We start from the raw sequence: 22,289 nt of genomic DNA on the forward strand, positions 1-22,289 counted from the left end.
TAGTCAGACCGTATGAGCAGAGTGGTATGCGTTGACAATATTTTCATTACATGGTTCCCTCAAGATTTTATGCACATTTCACTTTGAGCTCCTTTCTATATTTATGCAAAATTCTCTCATCCAATTACATTTTTTTTTTTTTACTGGTGTTCTTCCAAGAGAGAGTGAGATAACTATTCTCGCAAGCAGTAAACACAGATCTAACGCAGCAATATCTTTCTTTATTTATGGCGTTAATCAGGGTGTGAACCCCCCCCCCCCCACACACACACATTTTTAATGTCTTCTCATTTACTATTAATTCTTAGTACTTTGCTGTACCCCTTTCTGTCTGATGGATGTGATTCTTATATTTATATATTTTGTTTCCCCACATTGCCAAAGCAAATTCATCCAATTGTTGTTTCTCTTCCAGGAGGGGGGGTGGGGAGCTGTTGTAATACCGCCGCGGCAGCAGGGGGCAGTAGCGCGCAGCCTAACGCCACTTATCGCCCTCAGGAAAATATAACGACGAGGAAGATTTTAGCATCAACAGTGCGAGACTAGCAGAGGTAACGTTCCCCCCCCCCCCCCATCATTGTTTGCTTTGTACAGCTCCATCTTAAACCCTTGACTTTCCACAGCGTTGCCTTATTTCACGTGTGTACCGTGTCGCGCGCCGCTACCGAGCCCCGAGTCGCCCGGGCGGACGCTCCTCCGTTAGCGTTAGCGTTAGCGGGTTTAGCTAACGGGACCAGCAGCGAGCTAAGCTGTCATTATTTTATGCGTATGTGGGTGTTTGTTCGCTGCAGAGGAGGCTTTGCTGCGTGATGTGGCCCCTGTAATCTGTTCATAAAGCTCCGCTAGCTCCCCGTTATTTAACGCCTCGCGCTCATCGCGCGCCTTCTGCCCCGCTGCGCCTCACGTTGCCTCATCTCTCCCTTTTTTCTTTTTTCTTTTTTCTTTTTTTTTGTGCAGATTTTTTTTTTTTCTTGGCCCAGTTATTTAGCGGTGCGGCCAGTGACAAAGCTTTGAAAAAAATGGACACGAGAGCCTGGAGGAATCCGTATCACGACTATGACGGCAACCCCGCGTCCACACAGGCGCTGTTTGACTGCCAGGGGAAGGTAACACCAATAAATATATATAAATAAATATATCTAATGTATGGGTTTGCACGTGCTTCGTGCACAGTGACCCTCATCATTGAACATGGTTGTTCTGTCTTCCCCCACCCCCCCCTCTCCCTCTCTCAGCTCACAGCGGAGTTCGCCCAGCGGCTGAGCAGCAAGATCAGCGAGCTGCTGGCTGTCATGGAAAACGGGCTGAAGTCGGCCGACCCGAGAGATTGCACCACTTACACCGGCTGGGCAGGTGATGGCACCGTTACGCACGCACGCACGCGCAATGCGTGACGACATATGGGTCTCTGTTCACGTGACTGACAAAAGGAGGTCACGCCTGATTTGTAATGCTCATAGCTGGCACTTTTTTTGTGTGTGTTGGTATTCCTTTTGTATGTACTCCCACGTATTTTATTTTTTTTCCAATGCTTATATTTTTCTTCACAATTTATGTTTTTTTTTGGGGTCATATTCAACGTTATGAGAGGCATCAAACACCCGCCCCATCTGGTTAAACTCTTGCTGCGTTAACAGTATTATTCATCTCGTTTTTAAAAAAAAATGTCACTCCAATATTTAGTTTATTATAATAATAGATGATCAATAAATGCAGAAAATATTAATATTTACAGAGCTGGAACTGGAGAGATTTGCATCATAAATGAATCTTTTGATCCATCCACAAACTATATATATATTTATTTATTTTTTGTTCAATTTATTAATCGACTCGTTTCCGCTACATTTAGATAAAATAAAATTGAAATTACAATATTAGTTCCAGTTTAAAATGGGGGGGGGAAACATTTCTGTTTTTGCATTCAAAGTTTTCAGCAACAGCATGTGTAGTATCTTTCCGTCCACAGGCATCGCTCTGCTCTACCTGCACCTCCACAACGTGTTCAGGGACGACTCCTTGCTCCAGAGAGCTCTGGAATACGTCAACCGCAGCCTGAAGTGTTTGACCCGACGTCATGACGTCACCTTCCTGTGCGGGGACGCAGGGCCCCTCGCTGTAGCTGCAGTGGTCTACCATCGCCTGCAGAGGGTGCAAGAGACTGATGAGTGCATCAACAGGTCAGTGTAGAACACGTTCACAAGCCTCTTAGGTGGAGATTGTCACATTTTTATTTCATACTTTTGTTAAATTCTCGCCTTTTTTTTAATTACAGTTATTACTCATATTACCGGCTAAGGATTAATTGATCCGGGTCAAAACTTTAAGAATGGTTTTATGTCAATTCCTGTGTTTTCTTTGCCGAGAAAAAAATAAATGCTGCAAACGGCTTTGTAGCTTGAAATGCATAAAATTGGCTGTTAATCAACTCTTAACTACTTAGAATATTCAATTTGTGTAGTATGCAAAGCTATTTTTATTATTTTACAGGTTGTTGCAGTTGGCTCAGATAAATATGAACATTTATAGTGACTAAATGTTAGCTCAAATTTGTGTAAATATATATATTTGTGTGTGTGTGTGTGTGTGTATATATATATATATATATATATATATATATATATATATATATATATATATATATATATATATATATAATGCTTGTTGCACCCGTGTCTTGAATATAGTTGCCCTTGAATGTCCTGCCGTTTGGAGAACAATAGGTTTTGTTTTCCAGTCTCGAGAAATAGTGTTTGGGAACGTGCTGCTTAAACTAAATGCTTGCGATTGGCCAGACCGTTTATCTGTGACCACTTTTGATTGGACGAACCTGGAGCATTACGCCGATCACAACGGGTGAATATCGCTCCCAGCGCTGTTGAATGAACTGCCAGAGGTTACAGGTCATCGTGGATAGGTCGCGGGTCGTGAGTAAAGGTTCACGAACTCTCTCTGCTCTCCCAGACTGCTGCAGTTTCACCAGAACGTGGTGAAAGGTGCCGGCGGGCTGCCTGATGAGCTGCTCTATGGCCGGATGGGTTTCCTCTACTCCCTCGTCTTCATCAACCAGCAGCTGGGGCAGGACAGGATCCCACTGCAGTACATCCAGCAGGTAAGAAAGAGAGTGAAAGTCCACGTTTATTCGTCGTTGCTGCCCCTCCAGCTATTTAGATTGAGCTAATTTGCGTTCATCAAAGTCAAATTCTCTAATCTATCTCCATGGATTTCTTTCAATCGGACAGATTTGGTGTGTTTTGTGAGGCAGGATGTGTTGTTCTCCCTCCTCAGATCAGCGAGTCCGTGCTGGTGTCAGGCGAGCACCTCAGCAGGAAGTTCCGGGTCCAGAACCACAGCCCTCTGATGTACGAGTGGTACCAGGAGCAGTACGTCGGCGCCGCCCACGGCCTGGCTGGCATCTACTACTACCTCATGCAGGTAAAGCGGGTCTCCTGTGTCCAGCTTGTGGGGCTGTTTTAGGCACCTAACTCTGTTATCGGCAGTATTTTATTACTTCTACTCGGCTCATTAATCTTGTCAGGAGCAGCATGTTGCTTGATAGATCTTCCTGAGATGCATGTGCGTGGGTGTGTTATCCGTAACTAACGATTGCTTTCGTTTTTGATTAACCTGACTTTTTTTATATTTCCAATAATTGACTAATTGTTGAATCTATTGATCACAGCCCGGCTTCGTCTGCGTGGAGGAGTACGTCCACAGGCTGGTGAAGCCCAGCGTCGACCACGTCTGCCGCCTCAAGTTCCCCACGGGGAACTACCCTCCCTGCATTGGGGACGACCGCGACCTGCTGGTGCACTGGTGCCACGGCTCCCCGGGGGTGGTGTACATGCTCCTGCAGGCATACAGGGTAAACACTCGAGGGAGTAATAAATCATGTTTGGTGATTTAAAGCCTTTTGTTGTGTGGAGAATAAGAAGAAAGTCACGCGGCCATCTTCTGGTGACGTTTAGGCCATTTCCGTTGTATTCTCAGCTAATATTGTGCGTATGTATTTGCCTGTAATGTCGAGGAGTTATCTTAGTTTGACACCTCCTCTCCCTCGTCCCAGGCCTTCGGCGTACCCCAGTACCTGGAAGACGCCCTGCAGTGCGGCGAGGTGGTGTGGCACTGCGGCCTGCTGAAGAAGGGCTACGGCCTGTGTCACGGTGCGGCGGGTAACGCCTACACCTTCCTGGCCCTCTACCGGCTAACGCAGGACCCCAAGCACCTTTACAGAGCCTGCATGGTGAGAGCGCGTGAATCGGGTGGTTCCGGATGCATCCGGGGAGCAGCCGTTTGAGTGGTCACGCAACTGGAATCCATCTGAATTGGTGTCCAAATACAATCGATTTCTCAGTAAAGTAAAATACACAAATCGGATAATGTTTTAAATGCTTAGAAGACGTCATTTTGTATTTCTTTGTTCAGAGGCTTTATGGATATTGTGTCTTTTTCCGACTTTGATGCAAGATGTGAAGGTAAACTTCGCTCGTATGACAACCAATCATAGCGCAGTCGGTTCAACGCCAGCCTTCAAATCAAAAAAATATTCATGAAATGGGAGAGGGGGTGGTAAGTGAGAGGCAGACCCTTTTATGTTTATTGACAATAGGTTGGTATCTGTCGGCATCAAAGCAGGGTGGGGGGGGGGGGGCTCTTTGGATGCACTCCAGGTGGCACGAGTCCCCCGTGTACGATCATTAATATGAATCTGTTGGTGGAGGATAGAAATGGACCCCTCAAGGCTCCGCCTCCTCCGTCTGGCGCTGTGGCCACAATCTGATACCTCGACACAGACGCTGGGGTCTCGCAGCTTTTAGTAGCTGTTGACATCGCCAGCTTTTCCCCGTTGGGGGGGGGGGGGGGGGGGGGTCAGCTGCAGTTCATTATTCTGATAGAATGGGAATGTTATTGTGACACCACCCCTTCTCTCTCTCTCTCTCTCTCTCTCTCTCTCTCTCCAGTTTGCAGACTGGTGCATGAACTACGGCAAACATGGATGCCGAACACCAGACACTCCCTTCTCACTTTTTGAAGGTAATATTTTGATGACATGCCCCACACACACACACACACACACACACACCATGATCTCATCTAATCGGAACAATCTTCTTTTTGAATGAAAGTTACCTTGAGGAACCTTTTAGCTGAAAAGGTCTCGATGTAACACCGATGCCTCTACGAGTCTACCTACATGTACAACATTTAAAAAAAGTTAGAGCGATATAACAGACTGTATAATCTTTTATTATTACGGCTATAGCATCGTTCTGTGTCTCCGTTGCGTTGTTACTGGCGCTGCCAACTCACTGCGTCACTTCCTGTTTGCAGGCATGGCGGGCACCATCTACTTCTTGGCTGACATCCTGCAGCCAATGAAAGCGAGGTTCCCGGCCTTTGAGGTCTAAAGGTTTCCCCCACAGGTAGTCCTCCCCGCCCCTCCCTTCCTTCCCTTCCCCCCCCCCCCCCACTCCACACTGTGGGAAAATATAACAAGGAGAAGACCCACACTTTTGCTCTCTGTCACACTCATGCATGAAAGCACCACATTCACAACAATCGACATTGTGCCATGTTTTTTCCTGCTCTACTTTACCGGGAACTTTACATGTTATTAACGGGATAAATCCTATACTCGCATCTCAACTACATCATTGTCTCAAAGATATGTCAACGGTGAGAGCTTGCCTCGGTTTTTCGTTCCTCTTTTGTGTATAAAATAATTAAATTCTGTGGCTGTTGCTCAGATTGTGATTTCTTTTTGAGGGTTTCAGCAAAAAGGAAGGAAACTAGTTTTCCGGCTGTCAAAAAACCATAAATAAAACAACAAAACATAACAAAATATTGTGTTTAAAACTAAATGGTGTTCAGCTAACACTCAGCAACTGTATATTTGCTAATCTGTAAGCTTGATATGTTAAAGACGGAAATGGATGCTTTGGTTTTGTTTTTGGTTTTCTTTTTCAGAGTCAACAGCAAAGCTAGTAACAACGCACTAAATATAATACAGTCCAAGCTGTGCCATGTGTTAAGGGATTAACCCCGGAGTGTAAACTGTTGCCTGTCCTTTGCACTGTCTGAGCAATAAACCATGTGTCTTTTTACAGCTGTCGCTCTCGTGCATTTCACTACTTTTTTGCTCTTGTTTTTGGTGGGCGGTTGTGCAGCGGCGAGGGAACGCCACACGGGGGCAGCGGCGAGTGCAACTTTCGGGAAATTAGTGTTTTGGCCTCCACCTGGCGAATTAAGTCCATCCCCTACCCCCCCCCCCCCCCCCCTTTCCCTTCCCTCGGTGACTTCATGAACAGATTGTTTGACAGTCCAACTGCACGCTGATCAGGCTCAAATTTCCATAATCATTGGCGATACGGTCCAAAAACTGCCCGTGGTGGGGAGGGGGTGAAGAATTAAACCCTGACGTGACGTAGAAGTGTCGGAGGCCCACGCATGTGTGTGAACGCAGTCTGAAGGCATCTAGCCGCGCGTTGCAGCGTCCATCCTCTGAAGTGCTACTCGGGTCTCTTCTCCAAATAAGGCTCACGTTGGCCCCCGGCCTGTGCGTTCTGTGTGACCTGACGCCAGCCTGGGTCTCGGGAGGGTCTGCGGGGGGGGGCTGTGGTACTGTACCGGGGGGGTCTGGAGAAGCGTTGGTTTTTCGTAGGAGAAACCGAGCACCTCCAGCAGGACTTGGGTGTAAAAATAGGGCTCATCTGTCCAGGGGGGGGGGGGGGGGGCGTCCCGTACGTGTCTTTGCACTGCGTCTCACGAGGGGGGCCTCCGACTCTTTTTCCGTCCTGTTCCTTCAGCTGCAGGACTTCCATCGATGTGTTCAATGCGGTTCGTGAATCACAGAATCCTTCCTCTCTTAAAGCAAACGGACGAAGGAAGCTGGACATTCACCGCCGAAAAAAATATATATCAAAACGCATTCCTCCCATTTAATTATTGTTCTCTTGACTGCGTTTAATAATCGTGTGATTTGTCTCGTAATTCATGTATTAGTGCTGCTTGTTTTAATGAGCTTATTAATAAAACTTCATACTGAATATACAGTAGCCAAGAGGCTTGTGTGTGTGTGAACTGGGACACGCTGCATCTCGGTGTAGTTTAACCTCCAATGCATATGAATCAAATTCACTTTAAAAAAAAAAAAAAAGAAATGCCCCGTTTTGTGTTTTTTTTTACATTTTATTTAATTTTTTTAAGCAATTTTATATTTAAAAAAAAAAAAAAAAAAAATCTGAAATTATGGCAAGAAGAAACCCCACATTTTATGAGGACAAAGCTCACCAGAAATTGAATGCCATTCGTCACAACCCTGGAGAACAAGCTGTGACTGTAAAGTCAAAATGCTGTTTCCATATTCAAGAATGAAGTTTTTGTCAGCGTGGATAGAGTAAGAAAGAAAGTTCTTCAGTACGTTCAACAACTATATGGCAGGAACCTTTTATTTGTGTAAGTATGACCATTTTTGTAAGTGTTTTCCTATTTTCTCAATTTAGTTTGTACGGAGCAGTAGAAGAAGGGGGTGGAAGTTTTTTTTATTTATATTTATTTGGCATTTTCAGAATAGAGGTGAGAATAAAGTTTCCGCATTAGTGCCAGGCATGCGACTAAATGAATCAGGAGGATTATTTAAAGTCATATTGGACATTTCGACTTTTTAATTCTCAAAATGCACGGCACTAATACTCTTCCGCATGCATGGGACTGTTTTCAAGATGGAAATCCATCCGTATATTTAGCGTGTACTCATCTTCTGCATTAATAATACGCTCCTCTTTTTTTTTTTATTTTAATGTTGCCGTCAGCACCATGGAGAGCGCTGGTCATTTAACCGCCATCGATTGCGCAATCAAGTCTTTTACTTCTGGGTAACTTCGCCCATTATAATGATTTTTTATTTATCGCCTCAATTTCACCCCAATGCATTAGTTCTCAATATAACTTGACTTTGGGATGTGTCTATTAATTATAAACCATCTAAGAAGCAATCTGATGCACTGAGCCTCTTTTTTATATATATATCTATATATAAAGAAAGGTAATATCCATAAAGCTCACGCAGTCGTGTTATGAAAGTTGGTGGAATCGGCTTCTCTTTTCTTTTTTTTTAAAGTTTATTTCTTTTTTTCGCCACGCTGTTATTTAACCGTAAGAGGAGGAGCACACGACGTTTAAAAATAGCACCTCGTAAAACGAGCCCCTCGCGAGGTGGTCCGCCTTCCTGCGTTTTCAAGCTCCAACTTATATATGCATCTCCTCTGGGGGAAGAAAAAAAAAAAGAGGAACATTTCAATTTTAAGTACATACAAGTATATATTTTTCCCCTCTTTATGAAATAACATACAAACAAAACCCCGAGACACAAGACTTGAGTCTGGCCTTCCTAAAAATACCCCCGTCCCCTTCTAAAGGCCTACGCCCACCGCACCGGGCGTAGCTCTCCTTTCCATTTGCCCTAAGAAAGTTAAAGATGCTCCGGCGTGTCATCTGATCCGCCTTCATTAGCATACGTGACGTCACGCGCCCGGGATTAATAAGAGGGGGCTTTGACAATGACAGGACCACTCTGTCTTGGGACTTCGGCTTCGCTTCTTCTTTTCTTTACGCTCCTCCAGCCCCTTCTCTGCAAAATGGTGTGTACATAATTGTGTTTCGGATCCTTGTGGGTGGGGGTGGGGGGGCGGCGGTGCCGACGGAGTTACTTTTTAATCCCTTTTTTCTGCTAGGAACCACTCTCTGTGGGGCGTGTATACCGACTCTCCCAAAATCAGATTTATTAAAAAAAATTGGGACTTGATTGGCATAAATCTAAGTTATAAGTTATGCGACAAGTTCACGGTTGATATTTTTTGGATACTTTTAGCACCAGGACCACCCGCCACATTTCTATGAGGCTTATACCTAAATGCAAGGACGCATTCCATCCAATCTTTTGACAATTTACGGCAATAAATTCTTACATTTAGCATTGTTTAGGACATCTTGCACAAAACTGGATTTTGTCTGTGCGACTTCTAAACTCATAAATCGTGTGTTTTTTTATTTATTTTTTATTAATTTCTCTGTGTTCTCTGTGTGTATGTATTCGTAAATGTTCCTTTTTTTGTTTGTTTGTGCACTTGTGCCTTTTTTTGTGTATTTCCACGTGACAGACCGAGTTCACAGCGGACCAGATCGAGGGTAAGTGAAGAAAAACAAAAAAAGTGTGGGGGGGGGGGGGGGGATCCATCTTAGTCCCATACAAATAACTTGGCATGCAGAAGGAAGAAAAAAAAAAAAGGTCGCCGTCGTGTTTTACACATTTACGGGATTATCTCCCTCCCAAAATTGTAATTTTAGTACCATTTTAATAGTTAAAATCTCGAAGATTTACTCCCCAAAAAAAAGAAGGAAGTAGTGATGAAGAAGGTCCAGTTGTCGAGGAGAATTCGAGACGTCTATTCTAAGCCGACCTGGCCTTGTCGTGTGGCCTCTACAGGGTCAAGATTTAAGATTCGGGGTCCCGTTACACGAGGAATCCCGACATGACACTTGTTTACATTATAGTATACAAAAAACTAGGCATTTGCACCCCCCCCCCCCCCAAAAACAAACCAGATCAAAGTGCTGCCTCTTGCACATTCTGGTACATTTATACTCCACAAGCGGGACGGGGTGTCGATTACAGCACCGTCAGCGCTCTCATGTTCAACTCGACATGCCTCTATATGGCCTGCGTTACTTTATTGGGGGGGGGGGAGGGGCTCAGGAATGGAGGGGGGTGGTGGGGAGCAGGTACAGCTGCTCCTGCTGCTGCCGTTCAGAGCATTAATCTGTCAAAAAGGTCACTTCCTGCTGGGATTCATACAAATAGCCGACCCTCCTCCTCCTCAGCTGTCGACACAATTATCAGGGGAACAATGACGGAAGTATGCGGCTTCTTTAGTCTTTAATCCCCCCCCCTCCCCCCGCGTCGCTGCCATTGGCTGACTAAAGACCCCTTTAACATTAAGAATAGACAATCCAGAGCAGATGGATCAGATATAACGTGTTAACGGCTCCAATAAAACCATTTTTTTGTCGCCGCACTGTGCCGCCAGTGTGTTTTTGTCTTTTTCCTTCTCGCGCCAGGTGCTCTGTAACTCAAAAGTTCTCTCCTCACTCTCCCGGCCAGAGTTCAAGGAGTCTTTCGCCCTCTTCGACAGAGTCGGTGACAGCCAGGTGGCCTTCAGCCAGGTGGCCGACATCATGCGCGCCCTGGGCCAGAACCCCACCAACAAGGGCGTCATTAAGATCCTGGGCAGCCCGAGCGCCGAAGGTGAGACTCGCTCCGTGACTTGAATGTGGGCGGGGCCGCACCACAAAAAAAAAAAAGCATACGAAGACGTAAAAGACGATGTTTTCTAACAGACATGGCCAACAAGAGGGTCAACTTCGAGACTTTCCTCCCCATGCTGAAGGAGGTCGACGGCCAGCCGAAGGGCACCTACGACGACTACGTTGAGGGCCTGCGCGTCTTCGACAAGGACGGCAACGGCACAGTCATGGGCGCCGAGCTGCGCATCGTGCTGTCCACCCTGGGTGAGTGTCGAGCTCGCCAAAAATAGACGCACACAAATAGACACTGCTTGGCACGCACTGTGTGTGTGTGTGTGTGTGTGTGTGTGTGACATGGATCCTTGTGCGCCTGCAGGAGAGAAGATGAACGAGCTCGAGATTGAAGCTCTCATGACGGGCCAGGAGGACGAGAACGGCAGCGTGCACTACGAGGGTGAGCTTTGATTTCCCAGCATGCCGTTGTCTATTTCTTTAATTTTTTTTTAATAAATACATCGCGCTGGAAGATTTAGATTTGAAAACACGAGTTCCGTCTCTCCACAGCTTTCGTCAAGCACATCATGTCCGTGTAAGAAGGAGCTGTCGCTCGTGTTCAGGACATCTACACTGCATCAAAGACCAACCAAGGAAAGACAAGGACTATGTACAAGGGATGTCCAAGCGAACCCATCTTGTTGTTTATTTTTGTTTTTCTTACCACTTCAAACCCTCCTCGCTCTCCGCCCAAGCCCCCCACCACCACTTGGCCTCTACTCCCCCCCCCCCTGGTGGGGAGGGGGGGGGGGGGGATGGCGCGCCTCCACTCGCCGCATGGGGTGAGGCACGGGGGAGAAGGGATGACCGCTCATCAAGTGAGGGTAGATCCCTCCCTTCCCACCGACCACCTCATCCAGTCTCGCCACCACTGGTCCCAGCAAAGCCAAAGGCGCTGGAGAACGGCTCCGTGGACACGGCCGACAAAAGTCTCCCCACTGAAAAGTTGTATTTATTATTCTCTGCTCATTTCAGAATAAACTTTTCCAACGTACATCCCACCTGGGTCGAGTCCTGAATTTGTATTATAGGCCATGAGACAGGGGGGGTGGGGCGGGGGTTGCATGATAACATTGCAGCAGTGCTAGTTTTCTTATATAAAGTCATATATCATAAGACTGTTATGGGACAAGGGGTGACTGTGGTTCAGCGGTGAGCAGGGGTCGTCCTTCAATCAGAGGACCGGCGGTTCGATTCCCCGGCTCCCCTAGCCTACGGCTAGTTAGTCCTGATGGGCAGGTGGCTCCTCCCACCGGTGTGTGAATGATGTCATGACGTGTTAAAGGAAGACTAGAAAAGATCTACACAAGTCCGGGTCCATATACAACATATGTTGACCTTTGACCTCGGATGCTGCAATAGGGCTGCCTCAGCTCTCATAACTAACCTCGTAATAATCTAATAATAATCACCTGCATATGGACAGATGGCTGCGTCACAATGACCTTAAAAAGACATTTAAAACGATGCAAACATAATAATAAACATATTCTAAAGAGAACTTAACATTTTGTGAGATTTATCAAATAATTTAGGGACATGTGATCAAGTATAAAACTTATTTATAGCAGAGAACAAGGAGTCACCAACATATTATGTGTACTTTTTCTATAACTATAACCTACTTGTTGTAAACCGTGAGAGTCTGCCCCCTTGTGGTCGAATGAGAAACTTTGATTACAAAACACATGATACTGTTAATTCTGTTTAAATATCTATTTAGATTGCTGCGCATGCCAACATAACAGCATCTAAAGTATACAAATCGATCCTTTTGGATGGATGAGATGATTTCCACTCCAGAAATGACATTTATTTTCATTTATGTGGCATGTCAGTGTAACGGAGATGTTTCCTGATTAATAAAAACCCACTTAAATAATTGATACAAATGATCGTATAATGTTTTCGCTTGATTTAATAGTGTTAGACTACTACTTATCAATTTAACAACAACAAATTAGTCCGGAGCCAGCGAACGGCAACGGAGTGATGCGTCGCTGCAGGTGAGACGATCTTTGTTTTGGGCTTCCTGAACCTTGCGCGTTCAGGTCGACTTTTCTTTGCACTTCGCTGTGATGTCGACGACCTTCGTGAAGAAAGTCGGCACCACGTGTCTGTTGGGTCTGAGGAATGTCTCCGCACGAGGACAGGTGTTGTCCGTGGCTGCCAGGTGGAGTATTCGATACCAACGTGTCACTTTTACGGCGGACACGTGTTTACATTCTGGCTAAACTAGACGGACACGTTAATTAGGTTCGCCTGCGGGTCAGTGGTGAGCGGGTCCGTCTTTCAATCAGGGGGTTCGAGCCCCGCCCTAGTCGATGTGTCCTTGAGCAACACACTTAACCCCGAGTTGTTCCCTGTAGCTGTGTCTGCGGTGTACGAATGTAACATGGTTGTAAATCGCTTTGGATAAAAAGCGTCAGCGAAATGACATGTAACGTCATAATTAGATAATCCTGCATATGCATTAGTTACATTTAGTCCATATTTTACGAACTGTAATCACGTGATCTGTAGAAGTGGCTCCAAATAACCTTTTGACACACTTCTTGTGCCTCTATGTCAACATTGTTATTATAAAATAGCATGATTTTTTTTTTAAAAAAGCATCATATTTATTTATTTATTTAGTACATTTCAGAATCAGAACTGTTTATTGCCAAGTAGGTTACACAGTTGATTGGTGCATAACAATAAACACAATATAAAAATATGAAAATTGACATGCTGGCTGATACGCAGTGTGATTGGTCGAATTTCTCTCATTCTTCCCAGGCCGTACAGTCAGGCCCGGCAGCCCGTCTCCTCCGTCCGTCCTGAGACCTCCAGCGCTGCGACCATGATGGACATCGGGACCCGCCGGATCTTCAACGAGGACCATGACATCTTCAGGCGAAGCGTGCGGCGTTTCTATCAAGAGGAAGTGATCCCTCACCACAAGGAGTAGGTTAGACGCGTGGCGTTTGAAGTCATGCTAAACACGTGCACGCCTCGATACATTCCCCCTTTTTAAAATGATTTTGTTCTCGATCCAGGTGGGAAAAGGAGGGTCAGGTGAGCAGGGAGGTGTGGGAGAAGGCTGCAGAGCAAGGCATGCTGGGAGTATCGACACCAGCAGAGCACGGCGGCATAGGAGCAGACCTGTTTTCCAGGGTTGTCACATGGGAGGAGCAGTGAGTTGTACTAAAAAACAAATAAATCATTCGTATCCGAAATGTAACATTGAGCGTTTACTTTGATTTCTCTCCTGCAGAATGTACTCCAACTGCTCCGGCCCGGGCTTCACCTTGCACTCGGACGTCGTCATGCCCTACATCTCCAACTACGGCAGCGAGGAGCAAATTAAACGCTTCATCCCCGAGATGCACGCCGGGAAATGCATCGGCGCCATCGCCATGACGGAGCCGGGAGCCGGCAGGTCAGAATTCAACGTCGGCGTCGGCGCACAGAAGCACCGATACCGCGTAGCTTTTGACGAGCCTGCGACCTTTTCCCTTTTTCAGTGACCTCCAGGGCGTGAAGTCGTACGCCAAGCGGGACGGCAGCGACTGGATCCTCAACGGCAACAAGGTAACAAGAGAAAGAAAAGAAGAACAAGAGCTGCCGTTTGATTCGCTCCGCCTCCCCTCTCCAGGTGTTCATCTCCAACGGTTGGATGGCCGACGTGGTGGTGGTCGTGGCCGTGACGGACCGCGAGGCGAAGTCGCCCGCGCACGGCATCAGTCTGTTCCTGGTGGAGAGCGGCGCCAAGGGCTTTCAGAAGGCCCGCAAGCTGGAGAAGATCGGCTTGAAGGCCCAGGTGCTTATGTTAGTAATTCGTTGAGGACCAAACAAAGCATCACTTTGGTTGGCTTAAGGCCATCTTCAAAGGTCACGGGGTCAAACGTCACACTTCCGGTCCACAACGAGAAGTTCCCCTTCAGAATAAAACCGCATCCAATTTTAACCAACACTTCTAAAGAATAAACTACCATTCATTCTCATGCATCATACGGTTATCAATACATACAGTTACAATAAGAAAAACAGTGATCATCATATGCGTTACAATACATTCCTCCAGAATATATTCTCGTAATATTCCCTATTAATTCTCATAACTTCCTTTTATGTATTAATTTAAAACATAAGACTCCCTTTATGTGCAAATCAAAATAACCTGTTACAACTCTACAATCCCGTCACAGGACACGGTCGAAATGTTTTTTGAGGACGTGCGACTCCCAGCTGATGCCCTCCTGGGGAACGCCAACCAGGGCTTCTACCACATGATGAACGAACTGCCGCAGGTGAGGATTCTATTTAAATGTTTGTTTGAGCTTCGTTATATATTTGTTCCTTGTTCCCTGACATCTCTGTCCTTTTGAGGTGCATATTCATCGTTCCGGTTTTGGTTGGTTTTAACCATAAATCCTTTGGTGGCGAAGGAGCGCCTGGTCATCGGGGCCCAGGCCATAGCGGGCTGCGAGTTCATGTTTGAGGAAACCAGGAGCTACGTGACGCACAGGAAGGCTTTCGGCAAGACCATCGCTCATCTTCAGGTGAAACGGCGTTTTGTTTTTGGACATGTTTACAGAAGTTCAGGTTGAGGACCTGTCAGACGTCTTCATCGTCATGTTTCTTTTTGAGGATGCATTTCATGGCGTCTGCTTCGACTCCTCAGACCGTGCAACACAAGCTGGCAGAGCTGAAGACGGAGATCTGTGTGGGCCGAGCCTTCGTGGATAACTGCCTGCTGCTCCACGCCGAGAAGCGCCTGGATACGGCCACGGCTTCCATGGCCAAGTACTGGTGAGGGGTTTGTTTTTGTATTCGCCAGCTTCTTATCTTTTAAAAATAAATAAACATGTCCCTTTTGGCTTCTCTGCAGGGCTTCTGACCTCCAGAACAAAGTGGCCACCGAGTGCCTGCAGCTCCACGGAGGCTGGGGCTACATGTGGGAGTACCCCATCGCCAAGTAAGTGTCACGTGACCTCGGTGTGTGTGTGTGTGCTCCCAGTCCGCCCACAAGTCGCTGAACTGGCGTCTGTCTGTCTTCTCCAGGGCGTTCGTGGACGCCCGTGTTCAGTCCATCTACGGAGGCGCCAACGAGATCATGAAAGAGCTCATCGGCCGCAGCATCGTGAGCCGGAAGTAAGGAAACGGGGACGTTGTCGTGGCGATCGAGCCCTCGGGACGGTAAAACAGGGGGGGGCTCGTTAGCACAGGTGTCAATAAAACAATAAATTCAACGTAAAAGGTGTTTTTGGAAATGTTATGGGTTGCTTGTGTCCAATATATGATTTCAATTTGAGATCATTTTATGGCAACACCTGAACATATCCATAAATTCAGTAGCTATGAACTATTTTCATTGGTCGAGTTTTATTCAGAATCTACATAATAATGACTTTAATAATCTTTTTGAAGTCGTGCCCAAATATTGTACATTTATAGTCCATTGAATAAAAAACTTTGAAATCAATCGGAATCAACCCTCCCTTGTGCATTGTCTTATTTCCACCGATAGGGGGAGGCAAACGCACGGACAAAGCCGGCACAGACGTGGCACGCGCAGGCCGACTGACTGAATGCGAGCTCGTTCTTCGTTTTGTAGATTACATCGTACCAACATCACTGAATTGGGGGGGGGGGGGGGGGGGGGGGTACAGAAGAGCTACTGCTCACTGATGCATCTTCCTCCCATCTCCTCTTCCCCCTCTGCCTCCTTCCCCTCTCCATCACTTCCACGTTATCGCCTCCACGCCCTCTCCTCCTCCTCCTCCTCTCTCCCTCCTTTTTCCATGTTTCCTCAGCAACAGCCACACCCCGGTGCCTCAGCTCGTTTCCACTGCGGGCAGCAGCCCCCCCCCCCCCACACACACACACACACACACACACACACAGCAAAGCGGCCCAGAAAGCCTTAAAGCAATGACTCGACATTTCACTCTTCCATCGCACCTGCCGCGTGCGTCGTGCCTCTGTGACCACCTGCATGCATGTGTCATGTGTTGCATACACCTCCCCCCCCCCCCCCCCCCTACACACACACACACACACACACTTAAGCCGTTGCACACATTACAATATAATATCAAGCAGGTCGTGCACGCTGCAGCTACACAATCCCGTTGCGCCTCCATCGCCGCCTTTACGGTAGCGTCGTGCGCGGTGGGAGGAGCCAGAGGGCCCCCGCACCGCTCTCATTGTCGCCGCAGCTCCCTCCTCTCACACGGGGTGTTAGTGCCGCTCAGCAGCCCGAACCTCCAGGTAAGAGCCGCCGCTCTTTGTTCCTCGTTTACCGGCCGCGCCACGCGGCGCGGAGGCTTCGCGTGCGCGTGCGTCTCTGGGTTCCGGCTGTTCTCAGTGCAACATAAAAGTTTATGAAGGGGAAAAGCTCGAGTGGCTCTTTTATTGTCGGCATCGCCGTGCACTAATCCTCAGCTGGTGTGTGCGTGTGTGCGCACGCGTCATGGTCCGATGTACAGTTATGTGTGATTTAAGGATGCGGATGTAATCTCTTGTAACTCGGCGTCTCTTCTCAGTTTTAGATTCGGGAGGAACGTTTTTAGATGTCGTGCACGTGAAGAAATGTGTGAAAAAATTTTTTTTTATTGTTTTGTTAGTATTTCTTATCTTTTGCTACGTCCTGGTGCGCCTCTTACCGCAGCAGCCTGCGCCTTTTGTTCTGGTCCACGCCTGTATGGTGCTGAAACCGGCGCTGCCCCCCCCTCCAGACACACACACACACACACACACACACACACACACACAGCTACTCACTGCAGCACAGGAGAGCAGATGAACCTGTGAAGAAAGGCCGGGGATTTAACGTGTGGATTATTTACCCCGCCCTGCCCACGGCGCGTGGCTCCTGTGGCTGTGGGAGTAGTTAGTTGGCATCTTGTTGCCCTTGTGGTCATCAAAGGCTGCATGACGTATGCAACACATGCAACACATCTGCTGTGATTTTTAGTTTAATTAAATTGCATTAATCGTACTAATTCATTAACATTTTTTAATGATCCAGAAATGTCCAGACCTCTCATTAAGCAGGGATCTGGTCCCAGCCATGCCCCCTTTCACTGTCCCCCTTCGGCCCCATAGATTCCCCCCCACGTCTGGATGTGAGAGCATTCCTTTCGTGAAAAGGACTTTAGCGCTTGCATGAGACGGCACACCGTTTTGTTGTTGTTGTATTTTCACATTCCTATTGCGGTCTCCTTAGACTCCAGGTACATGGAGGGTAGAGGATGAAGACCCTTCGCACGCTGGTGGTGGATTTGGTTCACGATGTGGGTCGGGTCTGAAGTAAATGAGATTCAAGCGTTGGTATAGACTCCTCCTGAGAACAGGTATAGGTTTCTCTCTTCTTGCTTTCTTGAGGTTTAGTAACTCGACTCACTGTTGAATGGAAGCCGAATCGACACCCGGTTCGCTTGTTTAATACCATTTTTTTTGTTGGTTTTCCCAAAGCGTTTCCTGTGAGAGTTGGGCGGTGTACAAAGTGGGACGGTTACTTAATGGAGGTGTCAATTAACATCTCGTGGAATGGACAGAAAGATGCCCATTGTACAGTTATACATATGTTCATGTGTGTGCGTGTGTGTGTGTGTTTTCCACCCCTATCAGGCCAGATTGGGCTGAGTCTAATCACCGATTGGGTAATTGAAACGACTGTAATCACGAACAGGTCGTCTTCACATAAGCTATATATACTTATTTAAAATCTCTCCGATTCCTGGACGCCTTCTTTGTCCATGGGACGTTTTCATTTTTCTTTCTCCCACCGCCAGGAAACCCTATCCTCCTCCCCGAGGACTAATTGTACTGGATCGACGTTTTGGGGCGAAAAGATTCCGTTTCTGGATTCTGTTCGTAGATCGAGGGGCTGATTCCGGGTTTAATGTGTGCCGTGATGGGTTTTTGGAGGCGGTGTGGGGCCCACAGGTGTTCTGAGGACCTCCGGCTGCTCTACAGGTGTCTGATGGGAGCTGGCAGAACTGTGTCCAGACCGTGAGAGAGACCTGATCTAATTCACATACGTCAGAGGGACAAAGCAGGTGTTGAGGTTTATTAAGTTGAGATAAACTTTATCTGATCCCTGGGATCCATCCCGTGACCTCTTCTGGGTCCGGGACGTCCTCTGCAACCTTTTTTTTTTTTTTTCATCCACCCTGCGACTCTCTCAACGTCTACTGGCACCCGGCCTCCCCCCGAACCGACCCCGACAAGCCAGGCGTCACATTTCATTCCTCACGGGCCGATGACCCGCGACAGAGAGGACTCTCTCTCAGGGCATTCCTCCGGCCAACTCTCCCCACATATTGGCATCCGCTGTCGTAAACCCCGTCAAGCTCATCGGCGAGGTCGACTGGAGGAGACCGGGAGTGAGTAGGACGAGCAGTTTTATTTTTCGGAGAGGCGAGGAGAACACGGCGCCGCCTACCACACTTTGAACAGGGCGGACTTGGATGTTGATCCGTGTGCCTCCCAACTCGAGAATCCTCTTCTTTATTTAGATCAGAAAAAGCACATTCCAAGGGGAAGAATGAAAAAATAAATTCACGCGGAGCAGGAAGTCATCATACGAGTGCAGCTTTTAACTCGGCCCCCTAATTGGGACGCGAGAATGCAGATAACTGGACTGTTGACATGTCCTGGATAATATTATGGCTGTGTCTGTTTCTACATGTAGCCAGCTGGGCCCCTGCATCTGTTTTAATGTCGACAACGCACCGGGACTTGGCAGGATCTTTTTTGGGGGGGGGGGGGGGGGCTTGAAGTACGCAGCAGTTCCAGTGGAGCCGTCAATGAGCCGAGGGACCTCCGGTTAGCCCGGCGTAGCGTAGCGGCTCAAGCTATGCAGCGCCCCAGCCTTTTTATGATTTCCAGATGTTTACAAGCGAAACAGCGAGATTGTGTTCTCCCCATCTTTTTTTTTTTTTTGCAAACGGCGGACAGGCCAAGCAGCTGCTGGCCCGAAGAACATGGAGCGCAGTGTGCCGGGTGGAATCAAAGAGCCTCATTGTTGGAGGCCTCATGTATTGTTAGAACGCACACGCTCCAGTTTCTTCATGCTTTTTATGAACATTTGGCATCTCAACTGTGTTATTTATTTTCTTCACTTGATCCATTAAGGACTCTAAAGTCTCGGAGGATTCAAGGTCGGGGGGGGGGGGGGGGGTGCGTGTTTCGGATTCATGGGAACTTTCCACACACAGCGGCTCTGTCCAGCCAGTGAAACGTAGAAACAGATGGACGTCGACGGTACATCACGTTCCTGGAAGTCTGTGTTTTTTAACTGGACTGCAGGAACACAGCAGCTGAGTGTGTGTGTGTGTGTGTGTGTGTGTGTAGTGGACCTCCTGGCCCGCTTCCACAAAGGGGTTTTCACTGTGACCGCCGCTGCAAATGCCTGAAGAGGGACTTACCAGCAGAGCTAGCGTCCTCTCTTAGATATGCAACAGGCGGGGGGAAGATAACCGGAGATGAAGGATGCCTTTCAGGGAAAATCCACCCAAAAAATGCTTCCTGCACCCTCACACTGCACTGTAGAAGGGTTCCTCATTCCCAAGTATCCCCCTATCTGGACTGTCTGTGTTGTTTTCAAGTGTTGACCGCGCCGACCGTGGCCTCCCCCCTCACCACGGCAACCCCTGCCATGGAAACCAGCCCCTCAAAGGAATGAGTCTTTTGAGCGCCAGCGTGCAAGAGACCCTCCTGTGTGTCGCCCCAGCTCCCTGTGTATTAAGAGGGAACAGAGAACAGCGTTCACATGTTTTCGGTTCTCCATGTTTTCGGTCCTCCATGCGGTTCCCTTCTTTTTTTTCTTTCCTTTTCCCCGTGTGAATGTGAATCCCCGGATTGGGACGCCAGTCGCAGAGGGTTCGGGAGCCCGTTGAATCTCTCCTTGTTCTCGTTCCTCTTGCAGCGTCCACGGGACCGAGCATGTTATGTCAATGGCGTACCCCCAATGTGCTGTTCGGGAGGGGGGGGGGTGTCCTCATTAAAGAGCATAAATCCTGGTAGAAGATGGGAGCCGTCGGAGCATCAACAGATGCTTGTGAAGGGCCTCTGGGGAAGGCGGGTCTCTTAAACTGAAGCGCTTTGGGCTCACAGGCCGAGACCTTCATCCAAAAAACAGACCTGGTTTTACAGAGTAAATCTGTCGACCGTAAAGGGAAAGTTTCCCATAGCGATGGTATTAAAGCTTTTCCCTAACACATGGTCTTTATGGTTTTATTCATGCCATATATACCCTGGCACCGACTGCTCTCCCCGGCTTCCTTTATGGAAACTTGTATATCCTTTGCGTGCATCTTTCTGCCCGTTTTTCTGTGTTATTCGTGTAGGTTTTATGGGATGGTGCAGTAAACTCTGCTCAGCGTCTCGGGTCTCTTGGGAACCGCCAACCTGTCCGCTGTGTTTTTACCTCTGCATCTTAACCGTGCGTGAAGTCGTTGTTGATACCAGCAGCTTCTCTTCTCGCTGTGTGGAGTCCCAACATTACATCCTGATGTTATCTCTGCTCGGGGGGCCCCCGTCACTATCTCCCACGACCTCTGTGTGTTGTATTAGGTTTCCATTGTGCATGCGACTCTCTTTTAAACCTCCACGGGGTCTGCGACGCTCCGCTTCACCTGTAAAACCCCCGCTGTTTAGAGCCACCAGCTTTTTGCCAGTTCCTTTCTTGTCTGCCGATTATTGACGTTGTCCCTACCGAGCCCTCCTTTTTGCCTTCAGCTCACCTGTCGGGAAGCAAGGAGAAGCCCCCCCCCTCCCACCCACCCACCCCGAAGGATCTGCATGGCCACATTCAAATGCTAATCCGCTGCCATCTGCTTTCTACCTCGGTGGTGGGGTGGGGGTGTCCACGAAAATTCCCTGAGCTCCTTTGCGCCCCGGGGACTCGCCAGGCTGGTCGCCGCCTTTACACCCTAATCAAGGCACACTGCCCCCCCCCCCTCCTGTTCTCACCCAACAGTGGTCACCCATACAGAAGGCCTAGCAGCACTCTAAAGAAGTCCCCCCCCCCCCTTTTTTTTATTCGGGGGCAATGGACCTGAGAATAATGGACCTGTTTTTCTGAGGAATTGACTTTATTTCTCGGGCTGAGAAGTCGTTCCCTGCCGGTTCAAAGTCGTACGAGCCGATCGAGACCGCCTCCCTTCTCGGCTCCCACTCTCATGAGTGGGAACGCTTTCTCAGGCTCGGCCTTCTGAGTGGTTTGCACGTCAACTGGTTGTGTGTGTGTGTGGGATCGGGATGGCATAATAAAGTATATTTTAGCAGTCACTGCGGTGAGTTCCTCTTCATGCTCGTAGCCTGTTTTTTTTTTTAAATGATCTACTGAACATCATAAGTGTGTAAAACGAGTCGATGTATTCGTGTGATGGAGCTTGCGGCTACAGCACAAGCACACGTCCCTTAAGGCGGAAGCACTAAACCCCCCCCCTCATTGGATTAAATACAAAAAATGCATTGTCGGAAAGCTTAAGTCTGTTTTGTTTACTTCGTCGTGGGGTCCATGTAATTTTCAATTAACTACGACACAAATCTGGGAAAGATTAACACGAGTATACTTTTGAAATGCAATGTTCAGCCGATGGATCACCAACTTCACGCACCTCTTTCCCATCGCAGATCGGACTCTTTTATTTCCCACTCCATCACCCCTCCGCCAGTAATGCTCCCCCCCCCCCCCCCCCCCCCTCGATGGAGCCGTCGCCATAGCAACTCATCTCGGTGTCATGGAAACAAAGTACCGGCAGCCCCCACAGCAGCAACCCCGGAGAACCACACGGCGACACCAACTATGCAGTACAACTGTCGACTGGATTGAACCATTTTGGGCCCCATTTCTTTCTTTCTTTCTTTTTTTGTATATTTCTATTCGACACTGAAGAAGAAATGAGCCGTTTCAAGCCGGGGGTTCAATGCCC

The 22,289-nt window shown here is 47.8% G+C and overlaps 3 protein-coding genes across 3 annotated transcripts; all 3 read left to right on the forward strand.

Annotated features, from left to right (window-relative positions):
- Positions 1-458: 458 nt before the first annotated feature.
- Positions 459-6,112, forward strand: lancl1 (LanC antibiotic synthetase component C-like 1 (bacterial)). Its single transcript, XM_034552250.1, has 10 exons — positions 459-551; positions 958-1,106; positions 1,236-1,353; positions 1,970-2,180; positions 2,965-3,112; positions 3,289-3,435; positions 3,683-3,865; positions 4,067-4,243; positions 4,962-5,034; positions 5,332-6,112. Exons 2-10 carry the CDS (start codon positions 1,020-1,022, stop codon positions 5,406-5,408), a joined length of 1,221 nt encoding a protein of 406 aa, XP_034408141.1. The 5' UTR covers positions 459-551; positions 958-1,019; the 3' UTR covers positions 5,409-6,112.
- A 2,412-nt stretch (positions 6,113-8,524) lies between these two features.
- mylz3 (myosin, light polypeptide 3, skeletal muscle) lies at positions 8,525-11,132 on the forward strand. Its single transcript, XM_034552261.1, has 6 exons — positions 8,525-8,639; positions 9,159-9,186; positions 10,160-10,303; positions 10,396-10,566; positions 10,679-10,756; positions 10,867-11,132. Exons 1-6 carry the CDS (start codon positions 8,559-8,561, stop codon positions 10,893-10,895), a joined length of 531 nt encoding a protein of 176 aa, XP_034408152.1. The 5' UTR covers positions 8,525-8,558; the 3' UTR covers positions 10,896-11,132.
- Positions 11,133-12,395: 1,263 nt separating this feature from the next.
- On the forward strand, positions 12,396-15,796 carry acadl (acyl-CoA dehydrogenase long chain). Its single transcript, XM_034552874.1, has 11 exons — positions 12,396-12,529; positions 13,138-13,305; positions 13,398-13,535; positions 13,616-13,780; positions 13,866-13,932; positions 13,997-14,161; positions 14,550-14,651; positions 14,790-14,903; positions 15,026-15,153; positions 15,233-15,319; positions 15,406-15,796. Exons 1-11 carry the CDS (start codon positions 12,435-12,437, stop codon positions 15,497-15,499), a joined length of 1,323 nt encoding a protein of 440 aa, XP_034408765.1. The 5' UTR covers positions 12,396-12,434; the 3' UTR covers positions 15,500-15,796.
- The last annotated feature ends 6,493 nt before the right edge of the window (positions 15,797-22,289 follow it).

Source organism: Cyclopterus lumpus, chromosome 2, assembly GCF_009769545.1.
Source record: "Cyclopterus lumpus isolate fCycLum1 chromosome 2, fCycLum1.pri, whole genome shotgun sequence".
Classification (NCBI taxonomy): Eukaryota; Metazoa; Chordata; class Actinopteri; order Perciformes; family Cyclopteridae; genus Cyclopterus; species Cyclopterus lumpus.

Excerpts from the sequence above, each read along its gene's own strand:
- lancl1 (XM_034552250.1), top strand. The coding sequence starts at position 1,020 with ATGGACACGAGAGCCTGGAGGAATCCGTATCACGACTATGACGGCAAC. Across the intron at positions 1,354-1,969 it reads CACTTACACCGGCTGGGCAG|GCATCGCTCTGCTCTACCTG; the intron begins GTGATGGCACCG and ends TTCCGTCCACAG. Across the intron at positions 3,113-3,288 it reads CACTGCAGTACATCCAGCAG|ATCAGCGAGTCCGTGCTGGT; the intron begins GTAAGAAAGAGA and ends CTCCCTCCTCAG.
- mylz3 (XM_034552261.1), top strand. The coding sequence starts at position 8,559 with ATGACAGGACCACTCTGTCTTGGGACTTCGGCTTCGCTTCTTCTTTTC. Across the intron at positions 10,304-10,395 it reads GGGCAGCCCGAGCGCCGAAG|ACATGGCCAACAAGAGGGTC; the intron begins GTGAGACTCGCT and ends GTTTTCTAACAG. Across the intron at positions 10,757-10,866 it reads CGGCAGCGTGCACTACGAGG|CTTTCGTCAAGCACATCATG; the intron begins GTGAGCTTTGAT and ends GTCTCTCCACAG.
- acadl (XM_034552874.1), top strand. The coding sequence starts at position 12,435 with ATGTCGACGACCTTCGTGAAGAAAGTCGGCACCACGTGTCTGTTGGGT. Across the intron at positions 13,536-13,615 it reads GTTGTCACATGGGAGGAGCA|AATGTACTCCAACTGCTCCG; the intron begins GTGAGTTGTACT and ends TCTCTCCTGCAG. Across the intron at positions 15,320-15,405 it reads TGGGAGTACCCCATCGCCAA|GGCGTTCGTGGACGCCCGTG; the intron begins GTAAGTGTCACG and ends TGTCTTCTCCAG.